The sequence below is a fragment of the Cynara cardunculus genome (genome assembly GCF_001531365.2).
Source record: "Cynara cardunculus var. scolymus isolate 2C chromosome LG 10, CcrdV1, whole genome shotgun sequence".
NCBI lineage: Eukaryota > Viridiplantae > Streptophyta > Magnoliopsida > Asterales > Asteraceae > Cynara > Cynara cardunculus.
The window spans coordinates 4,000,767-4,012,839 of NC_037537.1; the positions used below are offsets into that span (position 1 = coordinate 4,000,767).

A 12,073-nucleotide genomic window follows, 5' to 3' on the forward strand; every position below is an offset into this window, starting at 1 on the left:
ATTTTTCTTTACTATCTTGTATTAATTAACACATGATATTATTGGAGATTTTTATTTTAGTTATATTATAAAATGTTGTTATTGATTAATTTTTCAAGATGGCCTTTTATCATTTAACATTTTTCATCTAACTTATCAACTAGTTTTTGTTAAACTTTAGAGCCGTTTACCAAACACTTACTCGGTAAGTGCTTACCGGCAAAATTACAACTATCATTACTTACCGGGTAAGGTTTTAGTCCATCAAAACGACATCGTATGCAACAATTTACCCGGTAAGCACTTACCATGGTAAGGGTCGTTGCCCTCACTTACCGGGTAAGACTCTTGGTCCTTGTTTCACTCTTACCGGGTAAGATTCTTAGTCCTTACCATATTCATCCGGTAATATAATGTGATTTAATAAGCACTTATCCGAGTAAGCGTTTGGTAAATGACCCCTTAATTTATTTATCAGATAACTTGTGAATTGTCATCTATTCAAACTTACATAAATGAGTTGTATCATAGTCGAATGGAGACGATGGTAGAATTATATTTCTAAAAGATGAGAAATTATACCCAGCGAACATGACGTTTAATAAAACGGTAGCTCCAACCGCAAGTCCAGCTAATTCTCCAATCTGCATATATTTCCAAATAAAGAATAAATTATGTTTTTAATCCCTATGGTTTGTTGAAACTTTCTATTTTCATCTTTGTGGTTTTGAAATTACGATTTTCATCCTTATAGTTTATAGTTTATTTTTGTTTTAGTCCTTACGATTAAAATTTTGTTGTTTTTTTCGTCCATGTAGTTTACAATTTATTTATATTTTAGTCCCTCATTCTTGAAAGTACTGTTTAACATTAGGGATAAAAATAGAAATGAATTACAAAACATAGGAACTAAAACCACTAAGGAACGAAATCCAAAATTTGTAAAAAACTATAAGAACGAAAAATGTAATTTACTCTTAAATATTAATCGTCATCAGATTTTTAGTTTTCTTTTTTTATTATTAACAAATATTTTAGGTATTTAATTATTAGTTAAAAAACTACATACAATATCAAATGCATTTTTGGGATGAAAGAAATTGCCAAGTATTAAAAAGATATATTACTAACCGCTCGGTTATCGGTGGCAACGCCAGAAATGACAAACATAAGGTAGAAGGTGATAATAAATTCCAAAACCAGAGATTGGAGATCCGATCCAACGGGAAGGGTCCCTGCAAAATGATCTTGGTGTCCGCTGAACACTAAACGTAGAGTTCCGCTAGCTAGGGTTGACCCAAGGACTTGAGCTGCAACGTATGCCGGTACCTTTGAGAAAACAAATAAAAATTATTTATAAAAACATAATCAGTTACAAATATCATCATAATCATCAGAGAATTTGTATGACTGTTAACTTTCATATAATCAGTAAAGATTCCCAAACATTAAGAACAAAGGACAAACATAAGTTTCAAAGTTAATTTAATAATTAATATCCGATTAATTTAATAATAACATCCAATTATTGATCTTCTTGTATATATATTTTTAATTCGTATATAATTTTTTAGTGTAGAGAGTACAAAAAAGGTCCCAATCAAATTTGATGAAGAGGGACTTCGTCCATAATTTATAGCCTTATTATATATTTTTTTAATTTCAAATTGAATTTACTTCTTTATTTTGTAAAATATATTTTTAAAGTTATGTTTCAGGTTTATAGTGTAAATATATTTATTTATAAATATTATATTTTTTAAACATATTACGGAAAACATGATTGATCTAGAAATAAATTTTTATTAATTATGTTAATGAAAATCCTTGAAATTAAACAGTTAATAGAGATAAATAATATTTTACGAATTTTAATAACATAATTAATGTTGTAATTGTTAAAATAGAAAAATTGTCTCTAACGAATGTAAATTCATTTTTAGAATTATTTTTTTTTCAATTATGAAAAGCTATTTAAATAGATTTTGGATAAGGTTCGGTGCTTTTTTTTTTTCCATTTTTCCAATTATGTTCCACATTTGAAATTCAATAACTTTTCAGCATATCATTTTAGATTATTTAATATTTTTCTCTAATTTATCCTTTATTTTTTTATCAAACACAATTATCTGTACTATATTATTAAGCATTTGACAAAAACTCTTAAAAACCATATTGTATTCATGAAGTACTGTTTATTGATATGTATATTACCTAAAATTCAAGATTACAAGTAAATTATGCATAATTACAACTTATTAAGTTTCATATTTGAATTCGTATAACTAATTGTGAATAAAATATAATTAAATATAGGATAAAATTCTTATTTTAAATATATATCTAAAATATAATTATGATAATTATTGAGTTTTAACAAAATACTTAGTTATTATCTTTATAAAAACTATATTATTAAACCAAAAACAAATTACTTTGTCATTAAACCTAAATTAAATTATAATAAAAAATTTGAATTAAAGAATTAACAAAAAAAAATTAGAACTTTTGTAATTTTTTTAATTTTATGATATCTTCAAATTTATATTTAAAAAACATTATTGTATGCTCAAAAACCACAAAAATTCATATTATAACATCGACAAAGACCAAAAAAATAAAATGAAATAATTAAATCAAAATATCTCGTTGCATTGCCCGAATACTCTTCTAGTTTCAAGAATTAGTTCACCGATTAACTTATAACTTAATTCGCCAAACACAAACTCAAACGTATTTCTAAAAAAATGTTCTTTTTGAAATAAATATAATATTATTTTAAATAAAATGTATTATGTCAAGAAATTAAAGATTTTGATTTTAACTTTATTTCATTTATTAAAAATTATGACAATAGAAAGAATTGAAATGAAATTAAAATTAAAATTACATGTTAATATTCACCTATAAAATTTATCCATGTAAATTGGTTTTTAAGTTATTTTTTTTCTTGACTTACCTAAATGTCATGTCCGCAATATCTATGTCTCTAATATTACGGAATCGGATAAAATACAAAAAAAAAATTATCAGATTCTCCCAGATACCAATTGTGATGGTTAGGTTTGCAATTACGACAACCAGGTCCGCAATTACGACAGTGTCACTTGTTAATCTCGTGGAATTAATTTTTTTTTTTTAGCCAGGTCTGTAATATTGCAGATGCAAATATTACAGACGTAGTAACATTTTCAGTAAATTCAATAGAAAAATGGTTAGAAGACTAATTTAAATAGATGAAAAAATGACTATTTTTGTCAAATTTCTCTAATATTTACCTGTTTGAAAGGGAACCTGCTGCAAGAGGCAAAAGCAATGGTGACAGCAGGGTTGAAATGGGCGCCGGAGATATGTCCGACGGAGTAAACCATCACCATCACCACCAGCCCCCACACGATGGATATTCCCGGCAGACTCACCACCTTATCCTTGTCGGCATTCACCACCACCGCTGCACATCCCGCAAATATCACGAAATATGTCCCCAGCACCTCTGCTATCAACTGATTCAATCACCAAAACCTCACACATCAACGAATTCCACATTATAACTATATATTTTGAAAAATTAAATCTGGTTTTGTTTCAAGTTCATTCCCCCAAATTTAGGTGGGAACGCTGACCAACCCTAACGGCAAATCAGTTTGATTTAAGAGGCACAATTGGATCAAACGCAGCCGATTCTAGGGTTTTGATTTTTCAAAATTTATGAATATATGGAATAGAATCGATTCACAGATAACGAGAGGTTGCTCGATTAGAGAAAACTAGAGAAAAAAGGGAAAGACCTTCTGGAGAAAGGGAATAGTTGGAAGGCAGGAAGTTTGATGATGAGTTTGATCCTCAATATTGAGGGTGAGATCACGGTGGCCGTTAGTAGCAGCAGCAGCAGCAGCAGCTCCTCCACCATCTGTCTCCGCCATTACGGTTGTCGTGTGAGTATGAGAAAATAGATATGGGTTTCCCCCTATTTATGGAGGGACAGAGGGTTTGACTTTTTTGACATAAACATTTGACCTATATTTATCGACTCATTAACTTTTAATAGAAATAAAATAAAATAATATTTATTGAACATTTTTAAAAGGTGGAAGATATGGTTGGGAAACGTGGAGACTCTTGGTAACATTGAAGACCGTCAATGCAGGGTATTTAATTTCCTATTACAAGTAAATTCAACTTATAAGTAATATAAATTTTAAACTAATTATAATATTAATACTGGTACTGATACTGATACTGATAAATAGCTATAGATTGATGTTAACCATATAAAGCTTATAAAAATTTATGTTTTAACCATATCGACACTACTGAACAGTGGTAGTAAAATACAAACCCTTAGTCATGGGGATTAGCAGGGGCTGCTAGACGTATCTTGTTGCAATGAACGTTTTCTAAAACACGGTTACAGTAAATCTAAGGTGGTTAATTATACGACCATAAAAACAAAATGGAAGGAAGAACCAGTTATTCTCCCATTCACGCATCGTAACCTCCTTGAGCTCACTCAGTCGAACCGAGAAGGACAGCTTCTATCTTTCTTGATATTAACCTTTAACAATTCAATTCATATGTCTCTTTGATTAGTGTAACGAGGCTTTTTAGGCTTGTCGATGATGACATTCGTGCTTGCATTTTTCTTTATCTTTCCCTTTGGGAGATCGTTAGGAAAATATCATGCATTTTTCATAAAACGTAACTTAAGACACTTCATTACTTTGGATCTATTTTACTTGTTGAAATAAATAATGCCATATCTTTGTAGAGACAATTTTACTATCGATATTTTAGACCACAAATTGACCGTACGAATCAAACCTTTTGATCATTCACTTGATATGAAAATCATGTTAACCTTGAAAGTCCAATTTTGAGAAACCCGATAATATTAATGACCTAAAGACATCAAAATAACAATTTTATTTGAAAATACTATATATTTTTATTTATCATATATAATATAAAAAATACATAAAAAACAATTATTTTATTCTTTTTAATTTGCATCTATATTGATATCTTTTTCATTACAATCTCTCTCTTCTCTTCTCTTCTCTTCTTGTGAGGTTCTCTAGGATCTCATCCATATACATACATGCATACATTTATTACATACATACATACATACATACATACATACACACACATATAAGAGAGGCTTCAAATGAGAAGCTCAAAATTTTTGAAAATATGAGAAAAGATCTCAACCATTAAATCAGATTTCTTGATAGCAAAGATCTTAAAATATATAAATAACCTAAAGAAGTTGAGGGGACATTCTAAAACTTTTGTATAACTAAATCACTAATTCACTCATTTTTAAAAGAAAACACCCACTTTCTTTTTTAAATAGATTGTACACTTTCTTTTAAATTAAATTATCTAAAATATAATTAATATTTTAATTAAATAACTCAAGCCAAAAAAAAACGAGTCTTTCATTATCTTTAATTTAAGATCTATAATGATATATATATATATATATTAAGATTCACATATAAATCTTAACCTGATTCAAAATCAAGATTATAAGTTGTAAATTGATTCCCTTATAAGTACAAATTAAGATTTTCATATGAATCTATGTTATGATTTACATGTAAATCTATATTTTAGGATTCGTATTTTCACATATGAATCTTAATCTGATTAAGAATCTCAGTTATGAGCTTTAAATTGATACACGGTTAAGTTATGATAAAAATTCATATTAAATCTATGTTAGGATTCACATGTTCACATCTAAACCAATATACACCAAAAATCACTGTATGATAATAGTTTCTTGAGATTGATGTTCCAAAATTAATCAATGAATTCACAATTATCAAGATCACAATGATATTCAACAATGGTAGTTTATGAAATTGTAGAGAGAGAAAGTTTCCAAAGGATTGTTCCATTGATCGTCAAAGATTACAAGTTACAAATGATAAGCACTCCTAACTATTACAAAGGAAACTAACTATTTATATTAAACAGAATTACAAAGGAAATAGGCTTGAATACAACTACAAAATATCAAATCCAACATTCGCCCCTTTTGGATTCAAGCTCAGGATATAGAAAATCTTGATCTCCAGAATCCAAGGTGTGGTTCCAATCTTCTGACAACATTCTGTATTCTATCTTTTCGTCGAAAAACTCCAAAGCTTTAAGCAGTAAGAACCTTTCCCTCAAGTTTAACTTATCAGACCTTGAAGCTTTATCATCAAGTACCTTTTAGATTCTAGTTATCTTTTTATCAACTTGATTGTACCATCCCTGTACTTTGACAACTCAGAGAAAGAATCTTATAAACATTTTAGCACCCTTAGCATTCTAATATACCACTCCAAATTCTAGATCTTCAAGAATCATAAACAATGGATAACCATCAGCGTCTTCTAGTTCTTGATAAGGATTCAACATATTCACTTTCTTTTGATTATTTTCATAGCGTATTTGAACGTCGATTATCGAAGACAATTTGTTGTGTCACTTCAAAAATCTCTTGATGGCTTCCAATGCTCTAACAACTCCTTCAAATCTGACAGTCTGGTTTCTAAACTCATGGTACATGAATTCTAAGTCTTCTCGATATGGGTTTGGAAAGTCAATTTCACAGAAACACCATTTTTTGCCATCTTGGGGAACAACATAAAAGACTGGATACCACAACCTTACAGTTGTATGGCTTCAACCTTCTTGATTGATACGATCTGGTGCCTTGTTCTTACACAATGAACGAGCCTGCTTTTTGCGTTCATGAAGTACTTGTATTCTTGTCTATAAGTTGGTGTCTCTCTTCGAATTCCCAAAAAAATTTCTAAGCTAAGATCTCTTAGGGAATGAACAAAAATATCCCGGTAGATGTCTTCAAGAAAAGGTTCTCTAATTCTTGTTTTGTCCCACTTTGGAGAAACTACCTTTTCAGACATAGGAATGTATCTGTGCGAAGATGAAACATTTTCATCTTGGGGTGGTGATAAGTCCAAATTTATACCTTTTTTACGTCAAAGTACCTTGAGATTAATGTTAAATATATGCTTAAAAAGGGCCAATTTAATTTAAGTTAATCTAACTATATGAGACCATTAGAGTTGAGAAAAAAAATGTGTTGATTAGTTGTTTTTGGTCCAAACAGCAGCTAAACGGCACAGAAGCTGCAGCCAAACAGGACAAATGTTGTCTCCAAACAGCCTTGCTGCTGTCTCCAAACATCATTGATGCTGTCTCTAAACAGCAGCCAAACAGCCTAGAAACAGTAGCCAAACAGCTGCTACAGTTAAGTAGTTGTTGTGTCCAAACAGCACTGCACAGCCAAAAAAAAACCAGCAGCCCATAAGAGAAAGAAACATCAGCCTGGGGCTGCTGCCCAGACCAGCAGCGAGTGAGAGAGAGACGAGGATCGTGGGCGATTGAGAGGGGGACGTGGGCATCGAGAGAAAGAGAGAGAGAGAGAGACGGGAGATCATGGAAAGAGAGATGATGATTAAAAGGAAGAAATCGAGAGAGGTGCGACGGACCTGTGGATGAGGGGGAAAATCAGTAGGAGAAATTGAGAGAGGAAGAAGAAATCGAGAGAGGAAGTAGAAATCGAGAGGAAGCAGAAAAAGTCGAGAGAAGCTGTCGATTGGAAGGAGAAACATGACCAATTTCCAAAATTTAGGAGTGTTTTCTGAGACGATTTCTAAAGGTTTATCGTCAATTTCTCCGTTTCAATCAACAGGTTAGTTTACATCAGTTTTGGAAATGAGTAGCTAATTTTTTAATTTCTAGCAATTGGGTAGCTAATTGATTATGATTGTGACTGTGTTGAGAATGGATTTGGTTCATGATCAATTGATTTTATTTATGCAATCCTTGTGCCCATTTGTTTTCTCCTATTCAAGTTTGATTACATAAGTTGGATCCCTTGCTTAGTCTAATTTGGATTTGAACTGCTAGGGTGATTTATGAATCCGTAATTGTTTGTAAATATCTCTCGGTAGCAAACGATACACGGTTGGCAAGTGTGTTAATTGTATGTATTATAGGATGGCATAACCCAACTCACATAAACGGCGTCCGTTTATTGGTTGGTTTCGGTATTTATATGAACTTAATGCAATTGACAATTGAATTCCAAGTCCGTGACAGGATTAAATTAGTTGATTATAGGCTAGTTATCGGGGCATCTCCTATTAGTCATGTTTTATGTCAAATAGAATGTCAATGCATATTGGTGTTCAATCCGATTTGAGATCCTTTGAGAGAATGGTTTGGTCGGGTTAGTGATACATAATTCACATGATTAATTTATCAATACTCATTGCTAGATTATTTCGTATATCGCCTAAAAGTCTTTATTAATTGGCAAAAAAAATTTTACTTGTTTATAAATCATCCAACCCCCCCCCCCTCCCTTTTTTTATATATAGTGTTTTATTGTTAATGAATTTGCACGCGGTTACGTCTTGGACTTACGGTTAACACCGAGTCCCTGAGGAGACGACCCTACTTATCGCTATCACAAGTTGTGTTTTAGAGATAATATGCTTATTTTTTTTTTATAAAATTCTATTATTTGCCGGACTCGACACCCGTCAAATATTTGGCGCCGTTGCCGGGGACTCGGCAAGTTTAACTGTTTATGCCAAGATCAGGTAAACATTCCTTTATTAGATGCAATTAAGCAAGTTCCTAGATATGCTAAGTTTTTTAAAGAGCTTTGTACAAATAAAAGGAAACTAAAGGGTAATGAAAAGATAAATATGAGTCAAAATGTGTCCGCTGTTTTGCAAAAACAGTTACCACCAAAGTGTAAAGACCCGGGCATGTTTACCATACCTTGTAAAGTAGGCAATGTCTCGGTAAATCAAGCCATGTTGGACTTGGGGGCATCAATTAATGTTATGCCATATGCCATTTACTCATCTTTGGATGTAGGGCCCCTAAAGCCAACCGGTGTGGTAATCCAACTATTGGATAGGTCTATTGTCTACCCTAAAGGGGTATTAGAGGACATTCTTGTTCAAGTGAATGAGTTGGTCTTTTCGGCAGATTTTTATGTTATAGATATGGAGGAGAAAAATGCCTCCAAGGCCGGTATGCTTTTGCTAGGTACACCATTTTTGAAAACTTTTAAGACTAAGATAGATGTCCATAGTGGTAGTTTGACCACGTAATTCGATGGCGAGATGATTAAATTTAATATATTTGATGCCATGCGATATCCGAGTGATGTTTCATCTTTATGCTTTGTTGATATTATCAAATCTTTATCTGACACTATGTTTGATCTATCTAATGAGGATGTGTTTGAAGTGATTCTAGACAGGGACTTAACTAATGGAAGTTTTAAGAAGCTTGCCCAAGAGTACAAGCTTGATGATGATTTTGAAGAATTGGTGTCTTGGATGGAGAAAGGGCAAGTACCAAAGCCAAGGTATGAAGTCTCTAAAATAGATTTGCCTATATCTCACATTAGACTTTTGCCTTATGTTGAACAGGCACCCGAGCTAGAGTTGAAGACACTACCACATCATCTGAAGTACGCCTACTTAGGAGATAAAGAGACCCTTCCGGTGATCATATCCGTCACACTATCACCGAAGGAAGAAAGAGAGCTTGTGGATGTTTTGAAGGAGCACAAAAGGGCGATTGGATGGACCATCGCCGACATCAAGGGCCTTAGTCCCTCACTTTGCCAGCACAAGATYCTATTAAAGGAAGAGTACAAGCCATTCAGAGAGGCGCAAAGGAGGTTGAACCCACCTATGATGGAAGTCGTCAAGAAGGAGATACTCAAGCTTTTGGACGCCAATATGATCTACCTAATCTCTGACAGCAAGTGGGTAAGCCCGGTCCAGGTAGTCCCTAAGAAAACTGGCATTACTGTGGTAGAGAATGTCGAAGGTGAGTTAGTGCCTACCCATGTTCAAACGGGTGGAGAGTATGTATTGATTATCGTAAGCTTAATTCATCAACTAGAAAAGACCATTTTCCCCTTCCATTCATAGACCAAATGTTAGAAAGGTTAGTCGGTCGTACTCACTATTGTTTTTTGGATGGTTATTCAGGCTTTCATTAGATACCGGTGGCGAGAGAGGACCAAGAGAAGACCACGTTCACCTGCCCCTTCGGTACATTCACCTACCGGAGGATGCCTTTTGGTCTTTGCAATGCACCGGAGACATTCCAACGATGTATGGTGAGTATATTTTCTGAATATGTAGAGAACATTATTGAGGTTTTTATGGACGATTTCACAGTTTATGGTGATTCGTTTAGTTCATGCTTAGATAACTTGACCAAAATTTTAAAGAGGTGCATTAAAAGTAATTTGGTTTTAAATTATGAAAAATGTCATTTCAGGGTCAACCAAGGTATAGTACTTGGTCATGTTATCTCGGAAAGGGGTATAAAGGTTGACAAGGCAAAGATCGATGTCATAAAATCCTTCCCTTACCCCTCGAGTGTTAGAGAGGTCCGTTCTTTTCTTGGTCATGTTTCTACCGGCGTTTCTTTAAAGACTTCTCGAATATCACTCGACCCCTTTGTGAACTTCTACAAAAAGAGGTAGACTTTGTCTTCAATGAGGTATGTAAGAGTTCATTTAATTTATTGAAAGATATGCTTACTTCTGCCCCTATCATCCGACCTCCAAATTGGTAATTGCTATTTGAGATTATGTGTGATACTAGCAATCACGTCGTCGGAGAGGTATTGGGACAGAAAGACGGTAAGAGCTCTTGTGTTATCTATTATGCATCACAATCACTTGATAGTGCACAATGCAACTACTTAACCACCGAGAAAGAGTTGCTAGCAGTTGTTTTTGCTTTAGAAAAGTTTAGATCTTATTTGCTCGGCACTAAAGTGATTGTGTTTTCAGATCATGGCGCATTGAAGTACCTGCTCAAGAAGAAAGACGCAAAGCCAAGGTTGATAAGGTGGATTCTCTTATTCCAAGAGTTTGATTTGGAGATTAGAGATAAGAGCGGAGCTGAAAATTTTGTTGCCGACCACCTTAGCCGACTAGTATTGGATGGAGAGCCAAGCCCACTCACTGATGAGTTTCCAGATGAGCACCTTTTCTCCGTTTCAGGCGAAATCCCATGGTATGCGGACATCGTTAATTATTTGGTTTCAAAGAGCTTCCCAGGTGAGTTATCTAGACCCGATAGAAAAAAGATTAGGAGAGAGGCTTGTCTCTACATGTGGGACGAGCCATACCTTTGGAAACATTGTCCGGACCAAGTTATCCGGCGATGTGTACCCCAAGGGGAGTTTCAGTCTGTTTTACAGTTTTGTCACTCCCATGCTTGTGGGGGCCACTTCGGCCATAAGCGGACATACGAGAAGGTACTTGAGTGTGGGTTGTATTGGCCGACCCTACTTATCGTTATCACAATTTGTGTTTTAGAGATAATAGGCTTATTTTTTTTTTTATAAAATTCTATTATTTGCCGGACTCGACACCCGTCAGGTGGAGAAGTTGTAGCAAGAACAACTAGTGGTTCTGTTCAGTTACAGGTTCTTCAATAGGCACATTCGAAAAAGGAAACTTTGATTCGTTGTCGTTCAGAGCAGCTTCAAAGTCAAACATAAGATCGTCTGAATCAGCATCTTCTTCTTCCGATTTAACAAAGAAATCCTGACCTCCACCTTTAGATTCAACATTATCATCATCAAAATCAACTGATATACCCAGTATCCTCTTTATTTCTGATGTAGTGACCTACGATTTTTCAACCATCTGTTCTATCTCTGGATTTACGTACAATACCAATTCTCTCCCCGTCACCCTTTCACCAGAATAATCATCATTATGCTCTTCAAAAGCATCATTTTCTTTTGACTCAACACCCGCAAATCCTAATGACTCAACCAATCTTTGCCTTTTGATCTTCCTCTCATGGTGATCAGGATCGTCCTGGTCATTATGACTTCATTTAAGATTAGTGGCTTGAGTTTTACAAGACGTTTCCAAGATGGAAACTCTTTCGGATAGTGCATTCAACGAATCCTAAATGAATTGGGTAGAAGAGGCGATTGTTGAACCAAGCTTTGACAAGCTCGAGACAACAAGTCTTTGAAAATTGTGAATAATACATCTTTCCTTTTT

At 33.7% G+C, this 12,073-nt stretch overlaps 2 protein-coding genes across 2 annotated transcripts in view; one reads left to right on the top strand and one right to left on the bottom strand.

The window, feature by feature from the left end:
• LOC112519260 (aquaporin NIP1-1-like) overlaps positions 1-3,916 on the bottom strand; it is a 4,928-nt gene extending 1,012 nt beyond the window's left edge. The window contains exons 1-4 of the mRNA XM_025127284.1: positions 3,768-3,916; positions 3,258-3,482; positions 1,111-1,308; positions 562-623 (exon numbers count right to left, since the gene is read on the bottom strand). Of these exons, the coding sequence (XP_024983052.1) occupies positions 562-623; positions 1,111-1,308; positions 3,258-3,482; positions 3,768-3,902 (620 nt within the window). The 5' untranslated portion in view covers positions 3,903-3,916. The remainder of the gene's footprint in view (positions 1-561; positions 624-1,110; positions 1,309-3,257; positions 3,483-3,767) is intronic.
• Positions 3,917-8,717: 4,801 nt separating this feature from the next.
• LOC112519199 lies at positions 8,718-11,493 on the top strand. Its single transcript, XM_025127194.1, has 7 exons — positions 8,718-9,051; positions 9,271-9,377; positions 9,456-9,914; positions 10,026-10,156; positions 10,321-10,524; positions 10,650-11,110; positions 11,435-11,493. Exons 1-7 carry the CDS (start codon positions 8,718-8,720, stop codon positions 11,491-11,493), a joined length of 1,755 nt encoding a protein of 584 aa, XP_024982962.1.
• Positions 11,494-12,073: the final 580 nt, after the last annotated feature.